A 21,558-nucleotide genomic window follows, 5' to 3' on the forward strand; every position below is an offset into this window, starting at 1 on the left:
ATTGTGATTTTAGGGCGATAACCAGCCAAGCAATCTGTTTCCCCCAGGGCAAGGTTTTCTCTTAACTTCCCTGGTGTCCAAACCTCAGGGTGGCTGTTACCTGGCATGTCTGGTTTATTGGCTGTAGTCTATGGTCTGGTAGCTCTGACCCTTCAGATAAAAGATCTGCAGGGAAAGGCTGGACACTGTGTGGAATTTACAGACTTCTGTATACCAGCATTATCCATCCATAACACTTTTTTTTTAAATAATCATTGTGCTATTTTCTCTTAGTGGCTTAGAAATAATGCTGAATGGATATTCGCAAAATACTGATTCATGGAATATCCTGGAAGACATCCACCTAGTGTCCTCCCTGCGAAGATCACAGTATTCAGGTATTGTAAATTAATTTCTACTTCTGAATCTCTGGTATGCTTTTCTAACGTGAACTCAGTAATTCAAATTAGTCTGTAAAAACATACAGTATCCCTAAACTTAACATGCATTTTTCTCATTGGGGGCAAAACAACAAGTTCACCCATCCTCCCCCACATATTCACCATCTCCTTCACTCCCCCTTAAAGCGGAGTTCCACCCTAAAATGAGAGAGACAGATTGGCTTCAGATGCCAACATCGCGGGCGCCCTGGACAGGTAAGTGTATATTTAAAAAAATTGGCAGAACTCTGCTTTAACCACATTTTTAGCCAACAGGAGCAAAGAGTTAGCCCTGCAGAAGGCTTACAATAGATGATTTGTTTTTTGTCTATCTCCATCCTCACAAGCGAGGTGGATGGAGGAGTCTTCCCCCACCAGGACATCATATTCATGAAGACTCTCTGCTGTCAGATTACACTAATCAGCAGCTGCAGATGCGGATTGACAAAGGTCTTCCAACATACATATTTAACAAAAGTCAATCTATAAATCGACTGTCAAACAGGAAGTGCTACACATGGATCAAAACTCAGCCTGTCCTTGCTGAACTGAGTAAAAGTTAATCCATCTATAGCCAGCTTAAAGCGGAAGTAAACCCATCTATTTGTTAGTTTAAAAAAAAACAGTTAACATTCCCGGCATGCCGGAAATGCTAGATGTCACATTTGCTTGTGCTCTCAACCAAACTGTCAAACCATCCAATGGCTGGTTTCATAACTGATCCCATGTGCAGCATCGTGGCAGTTGCAGATTAAACAGAGGCCAAGATGGCAGCTTCCTTGGCTGAAAACAATAGGAGGGTTTACTTCCACTTTAAGCTTGCATCTTTAAAGCAGGAGTAAACTCCCATCTCTGACTTTTACTTATAGGTAAGCCTATAATAAGACTTACCTATAGGTAGTGTAAATATCTCCTAAACGTGTACTGTTTAGGAGATATTTACTGTACATGCAGCCAGTGACATCATTGGCACATGCGCTCTAAAGGAGCGGCCACCCAGGCCGTTCCCTCGGAGTCCTGTGCTATAAATGGTGGCTCCCGTGCGCATGCGCAGGAGTGACATCATCGCGGTTCTGGGCAGTCACACAGCCAGAGTACGCGAACCAGAGGCTCTAATAGGCTTCAAAATAGGGTGGATTTGGAGCGCAGAGCATTGCGCTCAGAGCCCACCCAGGTGTGTTAGAAAAGAAAATTAATATTCATTCTTCTAACACTGAATCGCCTCTCCACCAATCTTGAAGTGCGGGTCGTATACCCGTTTCCTGATTGTCTGAAAGGTCAGGTGATCCTATTGGACACCTAGGAGGAGTGGGATGCACAGCGAGATCCACACCACGGGAGGAGGAAGAAAGTAGCCGGACACGGTGCCCACCCGCTTTCTAGACAGGGTAAGTGCAGGACTTTTATGTCCCAGCTGTCCTCCCGGGAGGGGGGTTGGTTGGGTGGATGTTGCTGGCTGTTTGCTGCCCCCCCCCCCAAAAAAAAGACGGTGTCAGTTCAGTACTTAACCACTTCCCGACCGCCTCATGTACATATACGTCGGCAGAATGGCACGGACAGGCACATCAACGTACCTGTACGTGCCTGCCTAGACGTGGGTCGGGGGTCCGATCGGGACCCCCCCGGTACTTGCGGCGGTCTGGTTCCCTCGGGGAGTGATCCGGGACGACGGCGCGGCTATTCGTTTATAGCTGCTCCGTCGCGATCGCTCCCCGGAGCTGAAGAACGGGGAGAGCCGTATGTAAACACAGCTTCCCCGTGCTTCACTGTGGCGGCGTATCGATCGAGTGATCCCTTATATAAGGGAGACTCGATCGATGACCTCAGTCCTACAGCCACACCCCCCTAAAGTTGTAAACACACACAAAGTGAACACTAACTCCTACAGCGCCCCCTGTGGTTAACTCCCAAACTGCAACTGTCATTTTCACAATAAACAATGCAATTTAAATGCATTTTTTGCTGTGAAAATGACAGTGGTCCCAAAAATGTGTCAAAATTGTCCGAAGTGTCTGCCATAATGTCGCAGTCACGAAAAAAATCACTGATCGCCGCCATTAGTAGTAAAAAAAAAAAAATGCAATAAAACTATCCCCTATTTTGTAAACGCTATAAATTTTGCGCAAACCAATCGATAAACGCTTATTGCGATTTTTTTTTTTACCAAAAATAGGTAAACGAATACGTATCGGCCTAAACTGAGGAAAAACTTTTTTTTTTAGATATGTTTTTGGGGGATATTTATTATAGCAAAAAGTAAAAAATATTGATTTTTTTTCAAAATTGTCGCTCTATTTTTGTTTATAGCGCAAAAAAAAAAAACCGCAGAGGTGATCAAATACCACCAAAAGAAAGCTCTATTTGTGGGGAAAAAAGGACGCCAATTTTGTTTGGGAGCCACGTCGCACGACCGCGCAATTGTCTGTTAAAGCGACGCAGGGCCGAATTGTAAAAACCCCTTGGGTAATTTAGCTGCATATTGGTCCGGTCCTTAAGTGGTTAAAGGGCTTTGTTTTAATGCAAGTTTAACATAAAAGAATATCGGAAATGGAGAGTGCAGAGAAGTACAACAAAACTGATAAGAGGCATGGAGGAGCTCAGCTATGAGGAAAGATTAGAGGAACTGAATTTATTCGCTCTTGAGAAGAGGAGATTATAAGGGGGGATATGATCAACATGTACAAATATATAAGTGGTCCATAGAGTGAACTTGGTGTTGAGTTATTCACTTTAAGGTCATCACAGAGGACAAGGGGACACTCTTTATGTCTGGAGGAAAATAGATTTCATCTCCAAATATGGAAAGGTTTCTTTACAGTAAGAGCTGTGAAAATGTGGAATAGACTCTCTCCAGAGGTGGCTCTGGCCCGCTCAGTAGATTGCTTTAAAAAAAAGGCCTGCATTATATTCTAGGTGTACATAATATAAATGGGTACTAGCAATTAAAAAAGTTGATCCAGGGAATATCCGATTGCCTCTCTGGGAATCAGGAAGGAATTTTTCCCCTGTCACCAGCGTATGCGCTTTGAAGGAACGACATGCCCATACCATCCCTTCTGTGCCATGGTCCATAACTGACGTCATCGCGGCTTGGCCAATCGCATACTAGCACATTTTTCAATTGTCTTGCAGGGTTTAAAAAGAAAGTGCGGTTTACTACCGCTTTAAATCAGAAAGGCTAATTCTAAAATATTACAAACAGGCAAGCTCTTTATTTTGAAAGAGACAAAGTGATAAAATACTCTTCAGTGATAAAATACCGATTGTGTTGTGACACCGGCGCAACAAAATGTATCTAGTGGTTCACTAGGTCTGCTGCAGTTATTGTATGCACCTCAAGGGGGTGCAGTGGAATAAGATTTTATAAGTGTTTGTATATGTAAACATATACTACTGCGCTGACCCCATATATAAAAAATCCGTAAATGCTGTGACAAAATTACTTAAATCACCTACATATAAATATGTGAGAATAATAAAGTATATAAGTAAAACAGAACACCAAATCCCAAAATAATAATATATAATCGACAAGATTATAATTAATAATACCTAATCCTTAATGTGCAGTCTCTAGCTGTGGTACCATGCGCATATGCGTACAATAAAATCCAATAGATGTGCACATACACCAAAAAATATACAAAGTAAAAACTGTGATATACCTTGCTCAAATCACATGTGTGCATAACATGTGTAAGTAATAAAGTGAAAACCCCAAAAAGATTTTATATTTGTCAAACCAATTAATTATACGTGACCCTTGTTTTACAGACTCAGTTAAAAATATAAAACAAAGCGCCTATGCACAAAAAATAATATTACAATCCAATATGTGTGCGCATGCACCAATGTAGGATCAATTCAATGCTCCAGAAAAATAAATAAATCTCCAAAGTTCCGAAAGGAATATACAAAAAAGAAAGGAAGATGGTGCCTTGTGCTCTTGCTGTATATTTCGTGACTTTTCACCCTTATTTGTGTCACCACCACCTCTAATGTATTATGCGCTCACAAGATCAGGGAAAAAATACAGCAAATAGTCATATCCCAGTAACGTTTCCTCAGATTCCTAGATATGGTTCAGGACTTCTCTCATACACATCGACTTTCTATGAGGTCTTTTTGCTCCCAAAAGAAAAAGCCTCATATGGTATAGTATGTTTGTAAAAGGCAGTTTTATTTATAAACTTTAAAACATTAAAATTTGCACTCACATGTTGAAGTACAGTGCCGTGCAGGAGGCGTATAGCGTGTGACGTGTCTACGACAAGATATTACCCATGCGTTTCGCATGCACGCATGCGTCATCAGGAAGCTATGGGTATGCCCTCCTCATTACTATTTATAATAGATCTCGATGGTTAATTACTTAATTACCCGCTACCGGAAGTGGTAATTCCGCCCTTACCGGATATGTCCCTATCGCCATTTTTGTAGTGGTATATTCATACTAATGCCAGGCAGTAACTTTGGACGAACTTTACAAAGTATTTCAAAATATATTTCCTGACAGACTCCATGGCAGCCTACGTGTGGGTTAACCCCGCCTCTCATACCTCATAGGACCCTACTCCCATAAAGCTTTGCTTCCTGGCCATAGACAGTGTTCCTTTTTTGTCCTCCTCCTAGGACCTATAACGTTTTTACACTTTAAAGTTCAAGTCCTGGCGGTTTTTTTTTTGGGAGAATTCAATGGTTGGAGTCCAACAAGTCCCAGCTATTAGCTGGGCGGATTATACACTATAGATAGAAATCCTGGTAGAAGCTTACTATTTAGCCATTGGCTAATATGCTACTTATGGTCAATCGTCCTAGCTATTAGCAGGAGACCTTCTTCCCACTGATGGTGCCCAGGTGATTTACTATGCTCCCACTCCCAGGCTGGACCGGATCGTCTTGGTAATGTATCGATTACTGTATCTATGGCAGCTGTTTGTGTATGTTGTTTTGTCAGCGCCGTTTCTTTCCTTACCTTCCGGATCTATGGCTGCTGGAACGCATTGTGCGTTCCACTCTCTCCTCCTTCAGTCTCCTGTGTATGCGCGCGCAAGTCTCCGGTTCGCGCGTGCGCACTAGAGTCCATTTGCCGATTCGCGCAGGCGCGCGCGGCAGTCAGGGCCACGCCAATCACAGCGCAGGTGCGCGGCGTACGCGGCGGGCGCGGTGACGTCATCGATGGCGGCAGCTTTTAAAAAGCTGTCTGCTACAGCTGATTTTGGGGATTTTCTCCTAGGATCACTGCTTCCAGGCTCAATCCTTATTGGAGAAGGTAGGGTGCTTGGCTGAACTATTCTTATTACTGCACCGATTGTCTCCTGTACCTTATTGCCTGTGCTCAGCTCTCATGGTAATATTTTTATTATAATTGTTTTCAGTGGATATATCTTACCACTATGGATGTGTCACCGCCCCCCAGTGGCCAACCCTCACGCCGCAGGTAGGATGGAAAAATTTCTTTCCTCTGCCTGTTGTTTGGGTTTCTGTATTTTATTTTCTTATCATTTCTTTCTCCTCCTTCAGCCCTTCTAGGTCTGATCATCAGCCCTCAGTTCAGGAAGACATTGACGTCGCTAGTGCACATCGTCATCATTCCAGGTCAAGCTCTAAACGTCCAAAGAGCAGGTCACCCTCCAGACATCATGGGGAAAAATATAGATCCACCTCTGACCGCCATTCCCACCGTCATTCGGGCTATTCTGGAAGAAGATCTTGCTGGGGGTGCAAGGCCCAGGTCCCGGAAGGGAAATCTCTCTGTGATCCCTGCTATTCTCGTGCGGCAAGAGAGAGAGTGGATGGAGACCAACAAGTTGAAGCTCTGGTCAGGAAGGTGGTTCAGGAATCCCTGAACAAACCTGTTTCCTCTGGTGGTATTCTTTCTCCTGTAATTCCAGCCCCTGTCCTTATACAGGATGACTCTGAGGTTCCGGGTCCATCTCAGCGCAATCGCTCCTCAAGTTTGTCCTCCTCTAGTGAGGTAGAGAGTGTCATCAATTCCACAGGATTTGATTTCTCTCTAGTCCCAAATCTGGTTAAGGCAGTCAAAACCGCTCTAAAATGGGAAGACCCGGTGGAATCTCCTAATAAACAAAGAAAATATTTCAAACACCTCAAGAAGGAGCGTCCCAGCTTTCCCCTTTTGGGTGAACTTGGTGAAATGATCACTGATGAGTGGACTTCCACTGAAAGGAAAAATTCATTGATTTCTAAAGTATCAAAGATGTATCCATTTAAACGTGAAGACGTGAAACATCTAGAATCAGCGCCTTTGGTGGACGCCGCTTTAATGAGACTGGTCAAACATGTTACCCTTCCTTTGGAAGACACAGTTTCCTTTAAAGATGCTTTGGACAGAAAGATTGATACAGATCTAAAGCGCATATATGTCACAGCGGGTATGGCATGTAAGCCAGCTCTGGCCCTCGCGGCCCTCTCCAAGGCAATGGAAGCTTGGACGGATGAAGTGGATTCTACTCTATCCAATATGTCTGGTCTTCTAGTCAGAGACTTACCGGTTCATGAGTTAAGAATGGCTGCTGCCTTCTTGGGTGAGGCTTCCCTTGATATTATCCGCCTGGTGGCACGGGTCATGCTTTCGTCTGTTACAGCCAAGCGTGCCCTATGGCTCCGTCCTTGGGTAGCCGACCCAGCCTCTAAACAGGCATGGTGCCGTATTCCCTTTCAGGGATCCTCCCTGTTCGGGAACAAACTTGACAGCGCTATCTCCCGCGCCACAGGGGGTAAGTCGGGGTTCCTTCCCCAGGACCGTCGTCCCTTCAACCAAAGAAAATTTTTTCCCAGGCAAGACCAAGATCGTGCTAGAGAGGCCCGTCGATACAAGCCGGGTAGAGAGTTCAGGAAAAATTGGAGAAGAAACCAACCTTCAGGTCAAAAACCCACAAAAGGGGCAACTCCGGGTAACCGAGATACCCCTAAATCTTTTTGATATTGGGATCGCTCAGACGGAGCAGGTTGGAGCGCGGCTTCTACAATTCCGGCACGTTTGGGCAGCTTCAATAAAAGACTTTTGGACGATCAAGACAGTATCCTTAGGTCACTCCTGGACCTTTGTCAACCCTCCTACACTTCATTTTGTCCCCACAACTCTGCCTCATTCAGAAGAAAAGAGAAATATCCTTCTAACATACACGGACACTCTTTTGTCCCAGGGCGCCGCTATACAAGTGCCAGCGGCAGAAAGATTTCAGGGAATGTACTCACCTCTGTTCATGGTTTTGAAGAAGTCCGGCTCTTGGAGGCCAGTGATAGACCTGACGCATCTAAACACCTTTATAAAAAAGGAAAAATTCAGGATGGAGTCACTTCTCACAATTCGTCAGACCATTCTACCAGGCGACTGGCTTGTGTCAATCGACTTGAAAGATGCCTACTTCCACGTGCCCATAGCGGCAGAATTTCAGAAATACCTTCGGTTCGCAGTGGACAGTGTTCACCTACAGTTCACGTGTCTCCCATTCGGGCTTACAACATCGCCGCGAGTGTTTTCAAAGCTCTTACTGGCTGTCGTGGCCTTAATCAGAATGAAAGGTATCCGTCTACACCACTATCTAGACGACCTGCTTTTACTTTCACAGAACAGGGAACAGCTATTGATACATCGGGCTCAAGTTATTCTCACTTTGACCGAGTTCGGCTGGCTTTTGAACAGGGAAAAGAGTCATCTAGAACCCACACAGTCTCTAGTCTTCCTCGGTGCCCAGTTCGATACGATCCAGAGTACAATTTCTCTACCCTTAGAAAAAATCCCAGTCATCCGGGAAAGAGTTCGTCTCGCACTGGAGTCCCCTTTTCTCAAAGCTTCACTATGTCTCAAAATTATAGGCACCATGGTGTCCACGACTCCCATGGTCAGATGGGCACAATGGCGAATGCGTCCTTTCCAGAGGGGTTTTCTCCAACAATGGGATCCGAGGCCCCAGGACCAATTAATCCGGATAACTCAGTCAATGAGGGACAGCCTCCTCTGGTGGCTTCTGCGGAAAAATCTCCTCAATTGTCTCTCAATAGCCCCTGTCTCCTGGATCACAGTTACATCCGATGCCAGCAACAGCGGCTGGGGTGCCCTTTGCCTGAAAGAAATAGCCCAAGGGAAGTGGGATTTCCCATCTCGGAAGGTAGTATCCAATATCCTGGAACTCCGTGCAGCCTTCTGTGCCCTTCAAACCTTCACCCATCTGATAAAGGGATCGTCAGTCCTTCTGAGGATGGACAATACGACAGCCGTGTCTTACATAAAAAGACAAGGAGGCACTCGCAGTTTGTCCCTTCTGAGGGAGGTGGAGCCGATTATGTCATGGGCTCAGACACATCTGACAGATCTAACAGCAGTTTATCTCCCCGGAACTCAGAATATTCAAGCAGATTTCCTATCGAGGACGACACTCGACAACAACGAATGGTCTCTCCACAACGAGGTTTTCGTCTGGATCCTGTCACTAGGATTCACACCGGAAGTGGACCTATTTGCATCCCCATGCAACTACAAACTGAAGAAATTTTACACAAGAAATCGCTGTCCCCAAGCGTTCGGGGTGGATGCTCTAACAGATCAGTGGATGTTCCACAAAGCCTATGCTTTTCCCCCAACTCCAGTTATTCTCCGGTTCCTGTCGAGACTCAGATGGGAGGAAGTCGAAGTGGTCGCAATAATTCCTTACTGGCCCAACAGACCATGGTTTCCACTGTTGCTTCAGTTGAGCTTCCGGGATCCAGTTCAGCTCCCATCCAGACCAGATCTCTTGCTCCAGGGGTCGACCCTTCACCCTTGTCCATCACACCTGCACCTGATGGCCTGGTTTTTGAGAGGGAAAGATTGGAAGCGCTAGGTTGCCCAAGCCAAGCAATCTCTACATTACTAAATGCTAGGAAAGTGAGCACCAATAAAGTCTATCAGAGGATATGGTCTAAGTTCTCGGATTACACCTCCTCCATGAACAGTTCAGCCAAAGTCCCCAGAGTACAGGACATTTTGGGCTTCCTCCAAACTGGGCTTGACCTACCCTTATCAGTCAGCTCCTTGAGGGTCCAAGTATCGGCAATCTCTGCCTTCACAGGTATTTCATGGGCCAGACATTCCCTTGTCCGTCAATTCTTCAAAGGAGCCATGAGGTTAAGACCTTTAAGAAAACCGAGATTTTCTAAGTGGGATCTTCCATTAGTCTTGGACTTTTTTTCAGGAGATCAAAATTCATCTAATCAATCTATCAAAGATCTTTCCCTCAAGATTGTCTTCCTTGTGGCTATAACATCTGCCAAAAGGGTCTCCGAAATTGGCTCTCTAGGCTCCAAAGAACCGTTCCTCACCTTTTTTCCGGACCGTGTAGTGTTGATTCCAATGCTGGGTTCCAAGCCTAAAGTCACGTCAGTCTTTCATGAAAACCAGGAAATTGTACTTCCCACATTTCATTCTTCTGAGGGTTCTATGGTTCATCCTCTGGATGTCGGCAAAATCCTTAAACAATATCTGGAAGCCACAGCGTCCTTCCGTAAATCTGATCATTTGTTTGTGTCATTCCATGGAAAAAACAAAGGCATGCGTGCTTCCTCCAGAACCATCGCCACATGGATCGTCCAAGCTATCCAAAGGGCTTACAAGGCTAAAGGGTTGGCTCTTCCTGAAGCGGTAACCGCTCATTCCACGAGGAGCGTCTCTACATCATGGGCGGCTGCCCGACATGTTTCCCCTGAAGTTATTTGCAAAGCGGCCTCTTGGTCGTCCTTAAATACATTTATGACGCACTATTGCGTAGAACCGGCCTCCTTGTCGTCGGTGAATTTTGGTTTGAATATATTATCTGTTGACAATGTCAATTAAAATTTTGTTTCTTTAACCAGCAATTGCCCACCCGGGTGTGTTTGGCTAGTCATTTCCCACACGTAGGCTGCCATGGAGTCTGTCAGGAAAAAGGAAAATTTATATGAAATACTTACCGTAATTTTCCTTTCCTGATGGACTCCATGGCAGCCGGAGTTCCCTCCCTTTGCTGGAGTAGGCTATATTACGGAACACTGTCTATGGCCAGGAAGCAAAGCTTTATGGGAGTAGGGTCCTATGAGGTATGAGAGGCGGGGTTAACCCACACGTAGGCTGCCATGGAGTCCATCAGGAAAGGAAAATTACGGTAAGTATTTCATATAAATTTTCCTTTATCTCTAAAAACTTTAAAAAATGTATTATTATAATTGTGCTACATTGGACATATGTTTGCGCATTCTTTCAGTGTTTATGAACCCAGAATTTTTTAGGATAACCTAAGTTATCTCAAAATAGAATAAAATAAAAATAAAATAAAAATAAAAATAAAGATAAAAATTAAAATTAAATTAAAAATAAAAAACAATAAAAATAAATAACAATAAAAATAAAAAATTATATAAATAAAAACATAGAAATAAATGTAGATAACCTTGGTATCTCAATAGTTTTCTAAGAAACAATTTACGTCCAACTCTATGTTCATTCCTTTCGGTTTGAACGTATCTAGTTTAAAAATCCAATATGTTTCATTTCTAGAGATTTCTCTCTTTAGGTTGGTATTTCTCCAGTTTTTTTCTACACTTGCTACACTTTTCTACAAAGTGATTTAAGTAATTTTGTCACAGCATTTACAGATTTTTTATATATGGGGTCAGCGCAGTAGTATATGTTTACATATACAAACACTTATAAAGGACTTAAGTAACATGGGGGCTACTACAGGTTATTAATTTGTTTATTTTATATTCTTCCTTATTTGTATTTGATCTAAACTCTGTGTTTTTCCTAGGGCCCTTTACTGTGCGACAGGGTTTGCACCTCCTGCACCTGTAGAATCCTTTTTGGTCTAAGAAGGATAATATCTGTTTGGGGGGGTCAGGGACATTTTTTACAATGGTGTCCCGAATCCTTTTTGCTCTTCTATACAACAACTTTGGTTTTCTAGGTACAATGTCCCTTAGTTGGGGGTCTTCTAGAATAATCGGCCAATACTTCCTCACTATCTGTTCGAATGTTCTGTATTCTGTGTTAAATCCTGTTATAAACGACAAGCCATTTTTTCTTTCATCTCTTTTTTCCTTTTCCTTCAGTATGTTGTCCCAGTTCATCAATCCGACTGTATCCCTGGTCTTCTCAAGTTTGATTTTTTCGTATCCCTTGTCCACAAACCTCCCAATCAAAATATTGGTCTGTGTGACATAGTCCAGTATGGAACTGCAATTTCGCCTTGTCCCTTAGGGATCGCCTGCTTCCACTGGGGGTGGTGACAACTGCCATATGGAATGTATCCATTTCTATCAGTGTCCTTAAAATACGTTTTAGTGTGTAATTTGTTCCCCATCTTAAAAATCTCCAAATCCAGAAACTGTGTGCAGGTTTTCTGTATGTTGACTGTAAATACTATTCCATAATGGTTGGTGTTGATATGGTTGATGAATTCCTTTAGTTCTTCCTCGTCTCCCTTCCACACGATCAAGATGTCATCTATGAATCGTTTGTAGGTGTGGAGTTGTGGCCAACATTTTCCAAAAATTTCCTCCCCCTCCCATTTATTTAGAAATATGTTGGCCACACTTGGTGCGTATTTGTTCCCCATTCCTACACATTTTATCTGGCTGTAATAACCGTGGTTATGCCAGAAAAAAGTTGTTGTTCATGGCCATTCTCAGACCCTCGAGGATGAACTTCCTCTGCTTGAGTTTCAGTTCGGATTGGTGTCTCAGGGCCCATGCAACTGCCGCAAGTGCGTCTGCTTGTTTGATGCCTGTGTAGAGTAACTCCACGTCTATCGCTACCAACAGAGTGGAGTCATCTACCTCTATTTCTGAAAGTAAATTGATCACGTCCTTGCTATCTTTTATGAAAGCTTTTCCTTTAGTTGCAAGAGGTTGGAGGAATACATCCAAATATTCCCCCAGTCTTGAGTGTATGGCCTCAATGCCACTAATGATTGGCCTACCTGGTGGTTTGGTTTTATTTTTATGTACCTTCGGAACCTGATAAATAACATGTATTCTTGGTGCTTTGGGTAGCAGGTACCTTCCTTCTTTCTTATTTATTACATGGTTCCCTATGCCACGGTTTGATTTTTAGATCTTTATTATGGTTTTTCTTCAGGGGTTTGTATGTAGAAGTGTCGTTGACCAGTCTATTGAGTTCCTCCATGTAGTCTTGTTTTGTTAATATGACCAAGCCCCCCCCCTTTATCTGCTGGTCTAATTACAACATTGTTGCGTTTCTCTAGTTTCTTTATGCCTTGCCATATTTTATCTTGTTTCTCATTTTTTTGCGGCTGTATGGTTTTTAATTCTTTTTCTACCAATTTCTTGAAAACCTCTATAAATTGATGCGAGTTGGACTTTGGGTTAAAAGTAGATTGATTTTTTAACCCACTATGTGTATATTCTGTAATGGTTGGTTGGTCATTCGTTTCTTTATTTCCAAAATGTTTCTTTAGGTTTAGCTTCCTAATGAACCTCTGCAGGTCTATGAAAGCCTCAAACTTATTAAAAGATCTTTTAGGCGCAGACTTGATGCCTTTGTCCAATACCAGTAACTCTTCCTGTGTAAAGACAATATTTGTTAAATTAAATATTCCCTTTCCTAACCAATTCTTTTTCGTTTTGCTTCCCCCTCTGCACCCTCTCCTTCATGGGGGTTGTGGTTCCATCCTCCTCCACTCGTCTGAAAAACCGGCATCGGGGGTCTGTAAGGTTCCCTCCAGTCTCTCCATTCCCCCTGCCATTGTGGGGGGGGCCATAATTCTGTCCATAATTCTGTCCATAGTACCCTCTCCCTCCTCTTCCTCCTCTCCATGGCCTGTAGTACTGACCAATTGGTGGTTGGTAAGGCTGGGAAGGTTGGGGTGCTGTGTCTTGGTCTATTTGATTAGGGGTGGGTTTATTATGCGTTCCATTCGTCGGTGTAGGTTCTGTGTTCTTTTTCTTCACTATGGGGGCTCTTGGGGTTTTTGCTTGCGCCACTACCCCTCCCTCAACCCCTATTTGTTCTCCCTCATCGTTTAATAAGGTGTTGTTGTAGTTTCTACCTCCTGCCAGTTATAAATTTTACCTGCCATATAGTCCTTTTTGTCTCTTTGGTATTTTTTTTTCTTTTTATTCTTTACTTCATTATCTAGTTTTGCCAAGAAATCCTGCAACTTCTTTGCTCGTGTTTTTTATAATCAGTGGTCTCGGTATGTGGATCCATACTTTCTTTTAGGGTGCTGATATTAATTTCTATTTTATTCAATTTGACCCGCCTTCTTTGGATAATGATCTCCAATAGCTTGTTCTCACAACCGTTAAAAAAATCATACCATTCTCTATTTAGGCTTGCATCTGTTAATCCATCGTTTGGTCCCACATCCCATCTGAGTCTACGTGGTGTTATTTTGGCCTCTCTGTATTTTTCTAGAGTCGCTATATCCCACCATACCCTCACTTGTTTATCCATCGTATTTTTTAGTTGTTTGAACCCCTGTTTTGATTTTATTGTACGCATATGCGCATGGTACCACAGCTAAAGGCTGCACATTGAGGATTAGGTATTATTAATTATAATCTTGTCGATTATATATTATTATTTTGGGATTTGGTGTTCTGTTATACTTATATACTTTATTATTTTCACATATTTATATGTAAGTGATTTAAGTAATTTTGTCACAGCATTTACAGATTTTTTATATATGGGGTCAGCGCAGTAGTATATGTTTACATATACAAACACTTATAAAATCTTAGTGATAAAATACCGTTGCACCGTTTAGGAGATATTTACTATATACGCTGCTGCCGACATCATCGGCACATGCGCACTGAAGGAACGGCACACTAATGCCGTTTCTTCAGGACCTGTGCCGTGACTGGCAGCACCCACACGCATGCACGGGAGTGATGTCATCGCTGCTCCGGCAAATCACAGCGCCTGAGCACGCGAACCCGGAAGTAACTCGGGAAAGATGTCGGCCGTAGGAGCAGAGTGCGGGCAGCACTTCATGTCATTGTTCTAAGGTAAGTATTTCATAATGAGCTAGTATGCGATACTAGCTCATTATGCCTTTGTCTTGCAGGTCATTTTTGGGGGGAATTTTTTTCCAGAGGTTTACAACCTCTTTAAGCTGCACATGCGCAGCTCATTTTAAATTCCAAAAAGTTTCTGTATGCTGGGATGACGGCACCTCTGAATATGCACAGGAGCATTGGCGTCCGCTCCATAGGGCAAGGGGGGTCAATTGACCCCTCCCCTGGAATCGTAAGAAGGTGTTGAATTGTGGCTGAGAAGCTTCATACTGCAGCAGCTCTCGCAGTGCTGACTGAACAGTATACTGAACTTTTCAGACGCTCCCTTGCTAACCCCTCCCATATAGGGAGTGTGTCCGGGGAAAGTCTGCTTCAGCAGTGGGGCACTGTGTGGAAAGATATTGTATTTACATATGTCCCTCCTGCTGGGCGGGGGCTGGGGCTAGGAAGAGCTATGCACGGGTCTCATTTGTGTGTGGTGAGGATGATGCTGCTGGCTCAGAGGACGCTGAGTGCAAGAGTGAAGAAAGTGTGATCTTGGGCATGAAACAGGGAAGGTAAGGATAAAGAAAGCAACATGCCCATGCATTCTACTCATGGCACTGTGTACTTTGCACTGTGTACATGGCACTACTGCACTGCCACCAAGTCCTAATATTATAAATACTTAAAGGGTCACTAAAGGAATTTTTTTTTTTTTTAGCTAAATAGCTTCCTTTACCTTACTGCAGTCCTGGTTTCATGTCCTTATTGTTCGTTTTTGCTTTGATGTTGCTGTAATTCCTCTCTGTTCTGGAAACTTCCTGGTTGTCTGTTTCCTGATCACCACAGTACTGGGAGATTTCTCACTGTGGTGACTAATCAAGGAGGTGTGATTACTGTGTGTCAGCACCAATCCAGTTTCGTTTTACAAAGCATCACTGCCCTCTATTGGCTCTTTGTCTCTGTACATCAGAGAACCAGGAAACAACAGCAAAAACCAAACTAAACTGTAGGTACATTATATGATTGGTTTTTATCTATTTTTAATAGTTTTTAAAGGGAATCAGTTAACTATTATGTCTCTATACCCTGTAAACAGTCATTTCAGCAAAAACATTTTTTTCCTTTAGTGACCCTTTAAAGTTGCTGCTAACCATCAAATGTGTTCCTACATTCCACAACTTAATATATAAAGATTAATGGTGTTGTACTACCCTTTAACCATGTGCAGAAACATATTTAAATACATTATATAAAAAAAGTGATACTTGAATACACAATCCCAGTGCAATAAATCTATAAATACCCCAAAAAATATTCTCCAAAATATTACCACATATGTTGAAATATTATAAATGAATTGCATAAAACATGGTAATTGAATACACAATACCAATGCTGCAAATCTACTGATTAGAATATACCATAAAGACGCTTTTAACCCCCGCTACCGGTCGAAGAAAGGGTTAAATGCGACAAGTGTATCGCCGCTGCCGAAGCGCCCCCCCCCCGAAAACATTTCAGCGGACGCCCATGCACAGGAGTGACATCATTTCACATCAGCCAATCAAGATGGTTGTAAACTGACGCTCAAAAGACACCAGGGAGAAGATGCCTGTGCCAGCAAGGGACCTTGCAGGTGTTGGACCATTGGAGCATTGGTGAGTAGAGATGGGCCAAATGACCCCCTGTTTGGTTCACGTTAGAACTTTCGAACATCGCAAAAGTTCGGACCCAAACAATGAACCCTATTAAAATCTTTAGGACCCGAACTGGAAAAATCAAAAGTGCCCATTTTGAAGGCTTATATGCAAGTTATTGGGCATAAAAAGGGTATGTGGGTCTGGGTACTACCCTGGGGGACATGCATCAATAATTTTTTTTTTGTAAAACAGATAATTTGAAATGAGCAGTGATTTAATGATGCTTAAAGTGAAATCATAAAAAATTGATTGTTTTTTTCATTAAAATTTTCTCTGCAAGCTTTCTATATATTGTAAACCACGGCTTGGGGAGTCAGTCTGTATGATGAGATGAGACCTCAATTTAGTGCACTCGGAACAAGATTAGAGATTTTTGGATAAATTCTGGTGTCTCTTTGACAGACTTTGGATGGAAATAACAAAGTTTTGCACCACAGTGAGCAAGCCTTATGTGAGAAACCAAATTATAGTACACTCAGGCCCAAGTTCATGGGGGAACATGACTGCCAATTTGGTGTTTATCAGTGTTATCCCCTCTCTGTAGGCTCATGTTCCTACCTTCCTCAACCTCAGAATCAAGTAATGTCTGTGCATCGTCAAGAAGCAAGTAGCTAATGCTGTGTTCAATTAATTCAGCTGACTCCTCCATGCATAATGCTGGGGCTATGGCAGGAGCAGAGGCGTATCTAGTGAAAATGGCGCCTATGGCAAGCACTTAAAACTGCGCCCTTGTCAAAACATTTAAACCCATCTTTCAGTTGAACAGGGACACGGCGGGGACAGAGAGGGACACTGGGGACCACTGGCGGCTGGTACCAAACATTTTTGGGGGGGCGCAAACAAACTGAAAACAAAACCCCCATAAATGTAAGCCACTGTGCCTAGCAGCCACTACCCTATGTGGATCCGGTCTGGCCAGTCATCGGCCGTCTTGGGTGCACCTCTCACCCCCCTCCCCAGGCAGAAGGAGAAAATATTAGCAATTGTTGTGCCGGCGTTGCGCTTCAGCAGGGTGGGCGCGGCGCCGGGAGCAACATTCGTGCGGGAGGGGGCAGTGGGAGGACAGGTGGGGTTTTTTTCATGGCTTTTTGCTGCCCCCCTACTCATGGCGCCCATGGCACTTGCCATGGCTGCCATACCCTAGATACGCCACTGGGCAGGAGTAGCTGTGGACAAGGAGGCAGAATAAATCGCTCTGACAGTTGTGGTGGACTGCACACTAGTCTCTGCTTGGGTGACAGAGCATGAGAAGGATGAGGACGGTTTAGTAAACCAGTCCACCACCTCCTCTGCATGCTGTGGCTGGATAGCACAGGCAACATCACTAAGCAGAAGAAATGATGCCCTGCCTGAGGACTGACCACCTTTGCCTGTGGACACATACACTGCTGGCCCCTCACAGTGCCATGGGAACATCTGCCTCTCCTTGCTGGCCTCCCAGACATGATGGGGAGGGGGGGCACTTATTACCCAAATGTAATGGGGGGGGGGGAAGGGGGGCTTATTATCGAACTGTAATAGAGACAGGTAAATGTGTACTTGGATGCACTTTAATCTGTGGAAAGTGCTTTTTGGTGCAATTTAACTTGAGGACTCACTATACAGACACACTTTACTGACACACTAGTAAAAGTGCTCTAACACACTTCAATATACTGCAGTAAAAGTGCCCTGATGCACTTCAATATACTGCAGTAAAAGTGCTCTGACACATTAAACTAGAGCTGCAACTAACGATTATTTTCATAATCGATTAGTTGGCCAATTATTGTTTCAATTAATCGATTAATTGCATAATAGCCTTAAAAAAAAAAAAAAAAAAATAGCATTTAATTTTTTTGGCCCAATTTGTTGTTGGGCAGATTACAAAACACGAATTGCCGCAAAACCACATTACATGCTTTTCTGCAGCTTCTCCATTCAAGTATATTGAACAAAAAAAAAAAAAAATTGCACCGTTTTGTGTAAAAAAGTCCTTGCCCTTTCCAAATACGCAGCAGCTGAAAAAAAATCATGGATGTGAACGTGTCCCATAGAAAAACATGTAAATGAACTGTAGTGTGTTTCTGCAAAAGGCACCAAAAAACAGAGGTGTGACCCAGGCCTGAGATGTTTAGTAACCTAATGGGGTTAAAAAAACTAAAATAAGTACAAAAAGAACAAATAATCGCTACTGTAAGGGGTCAATTTTTTTTACTGTGGGACAGTGAAAGTAATATTTACAGTAGCGATTTGCCTTTTTGTACTATAAAGGGCTAATTTTAGTCTTTTTAACTCCATTATGTTACTGGCCGATTAATCGATTATGAAAATTGTAATCGATTAATTTCATAATCGATTAGTTGTCGATTAATCGATTAGTTGTTTCGGCCCTACATTATGCTGACACTAAAAATAAATGGTCACACTACACTCATGCTGCACTATCTCTATATTCACACTACACTGACACTATACACTCACAATAGAATCACATAAAATCAAATAAAAACCCATGCCTACTAACTCACTAGTAGCAATGGACAAAGCCCTTTTCTATCTATCTCCACTCCAATATCACACTGCAAAATGGCTGCTCTGGAAAGGAACCTTTTATAGTGTGGGGTGGGTCTATGAGCAATGAGCCATGATTGGGCACAGTTCTTACTTTCTCTAATCGTGGCTCTGACAGTGTTCTGTGCCCTGATTGGGCAAAGTCTTCATTGCTTCAGACAATCAAGGTGTCCAATGCACTGTGTGGCATGCAGTGCATTGTGGGGTTTTCGGTGGGTTGAACAAACGGCTGAATGCCCAGACAATTCGAGCGTTTGCCGAAGACTCATGCTCAGGCCGAACCATTCGCCTGACACTATTGGTGAGTATTACTGCCTTTAGTTCTACGTTAAGCCACTTGTACACTTGAAAACCCACTATCTGCTGCTTCTTTAAGCATCTACATTTTTTAAATTCTTATATTTCAGATATAGTGAGTAAGATATGGAAAGAGGATTCTTTTTTTGGAAACCAATATCTAAATGGACTTAACCCCACGCTGATCAAGAAATGTGTTAAGATTCCAGGGAACTTCCCAGTTACTGACCAGATGGTGGCTCCATCCCTGGGGGCTCACACAAACCTACAGAAAGAACTCCAGGTGAAGTTATTATCTGGTGTGGAGATATGGATTTAAATGATACAACCTCAATTCCCAAAAAGTTAAAACACTGTGTAAAAAAATGTTTGCAATGATTTTCAAGTCTCATAAACCCATATTTTATTCACAATAGAAAACACATCACATTTAAACTGAGAAAATGTTAAATTGGTGACCGTAACACATCTCAAAAAAGTTTAGAAAGGGGAACAAAAAGCTGGCACAGTAAGTGATGCTAACAAGAAAGAGCCAAAATAACATTTTACAGCTAATTAAGTTCTTTTTTTTTTCCTTTTTTTCTTCCACTTCAGACTACGCCAACAAAAGACTACCCTGACATAGGACAGGGAGACCTGCTCACGGTATAACCGCCCATAGCGGCTAATTTGTGGCTTTGCATCATATGTGGTTATTTCTTATTATATAGAAAAATTATAAAAAAAAATTATAAAAAAAAAAAAAATTACATCATAAAACCAAAGTGCCCCTACCCAAGTCGACTAACCCAAACCCACCCCCCCCATACCCTGACCCACCCCTTTCTCTCCGAACCTCAGTCTCTTAGTTTGTCAACTTTTACTTCACTACACTTCCTGTCCTATACCATCCGGACTAGATAACTCTGTGATGACTTATAGTCAACCCAGTCCTGCCATTTAAGTTTGAATCCCCTTTCACCTTCCTCCCCCATAAACTTAAGCTGTTCAATGTAATAAATATCATTTATTTTATCAAGACAATTCTTCATTGTTGGGCTCTCGGGATCTTTCCACTGTTTAGGGATCAGGCTCTTTGCTGCATTCAGGATATGGGGGAGCAAGGTTCTCATATACTGTTTACCAGTCATGTTTGTCCCGTGGAACAAACACACCCACGGGTCTACTGCTATTTTAATTCCAGTGATTTCCTTGATTACTGATACCACTTTATGCCAATATCTGTTGATTTTGGGGCACGTCCACCAAAGGTGTGACATGGTTCCGGGTTCCATACAACCCCTCCAACAGAATCCGGAAGTCTCCCCTTGGAATCGATGTGCAATATCTGGGGTGATATACCATCTTGATAAACATTTAAAATTCATTTCTATCAACCCGCAGTTAGTTGAAGTGATATGCGTCATCTTCAGTATTTTCCCGAAATCTCTCTCAGTGTCCCCTGTTGCCAACTCTTCATCCCACTTTTTAATATACGGAGGTAGCCCCTTATTTTTTAGTCCCGACAATATTTTATAAATCCGTGAGATCCCGCCTCGTCCGCTCGAGGCCAGGCACATACGCTCTAGTGGGAGCAAATTTCCCTCTAGCCTGATCGGACGAGGAAGGGAGTCCACAAAATGTTTCAACTGTTGGTATCTCAGCCAATTCAACTCAAACATTTCTTTGTGTTCCCCAAGTTCCTGATAACTACAGATTTTGCCATCTTTCAGTATATCCCTTAATTTTACGTCAGTTTTCTTTATCCAACTCCCAGACAAGCTTACGTTCCCTGGTGCAAAATAATTTGTGTCGTATAGTGGTATTAATAGGGAATTGTATCCCCATTTTTCATTTTTGTGAACCCTATCCCATATTAACATAGATGTCCGTGTAATCGTGTACAAGTGCTCTTTTGACTGTCTAAATTGTGCCGGAATCCAAATCTCCTTTCCTAACCTAGTTTTATTTAAACTAATTTCCAATTTAACCCATAATTTTTCTTTATTTTCTCTAACCCATTCAACCACCCGTGTCATGTGAATGGCCGTATAGTATGCCTTAATGTCAGGTAACCCCAACCCGCCCTGCGCCTTGTCTCTGGTGAGTATAGACATGGCTATGCGCGCTTTCTTTTTCCGCCATATGAATCTAATTAATAATTTTTTTAACGTTTTAAAATATACTTCTGGTATTGCAATCGGCAACATTTGTAATTTATATAGAATCTTGGGCAAAGTTAACATTTTAAAACTATTTATTCTTCCTAATATGGACCTCTGTCTGGAAGCAATTTTATTTAAGTCCATTTTAATATCGTTCAGTAATGGAATAAAATTATACTGATAAATTGACTCAGAAGATGTTGTTATATTGACACCTAGGTATTTTAATACAGTATCTCTCCAAATAAATGGGAAGTCTTTTTTAAATCTGGTTACATCCTGTGCTTTCACATTAATATTCAAGATCTTGGACTTTAAGGGATTAATTTTGAAATTAGAAACTTCACCGTAGACTTTAAGAGTTTTTAAAAGATTAGGGAGAGATGTAATCGGGTTCACTATATATAACAGAATATCATCGGCGTAAGCCGCAATTTT

The 21,558-nt window shown here is 42.5% G+C and overlaps 1 protein-coding gene across 1 annotated transcript in view; it reads left to right on the forward strand.

The window, feature by feature from the left end:
• LOC120928225 (hydroperoxide isomerase ALOXE3-like) overlaps positions 1-21,558 on the forward strand; it is a 347,315-nt gene that overhangs the window by 56,011 nt on the left and 269,746 nt on the right. The window contains exons 5-6 of the mRNA XM_040339332.1: positions 274-377; positions 19,087-19,259. Of these exons, the coding sequence (XP_040195266.1) occupies positions 274-377; positions 19,087-19,259 (277 nt within the window). The remainder of the gene's footprint in view (positions 1-273; positions 378-19,086; positions 19,260-21,558) is intronic.

Source organism: Rana temporaria, chromosome 2, assembly GCF_905171775.1.
Source record: "Rana temporaria chromosome 2, aRanTem1.1, whole genome shotgun sequence".
NCBI lineage: Eukaryota > Metazoa > Chordata > Amphibia > Anura > Ranidae > Rana > Rana temporaria.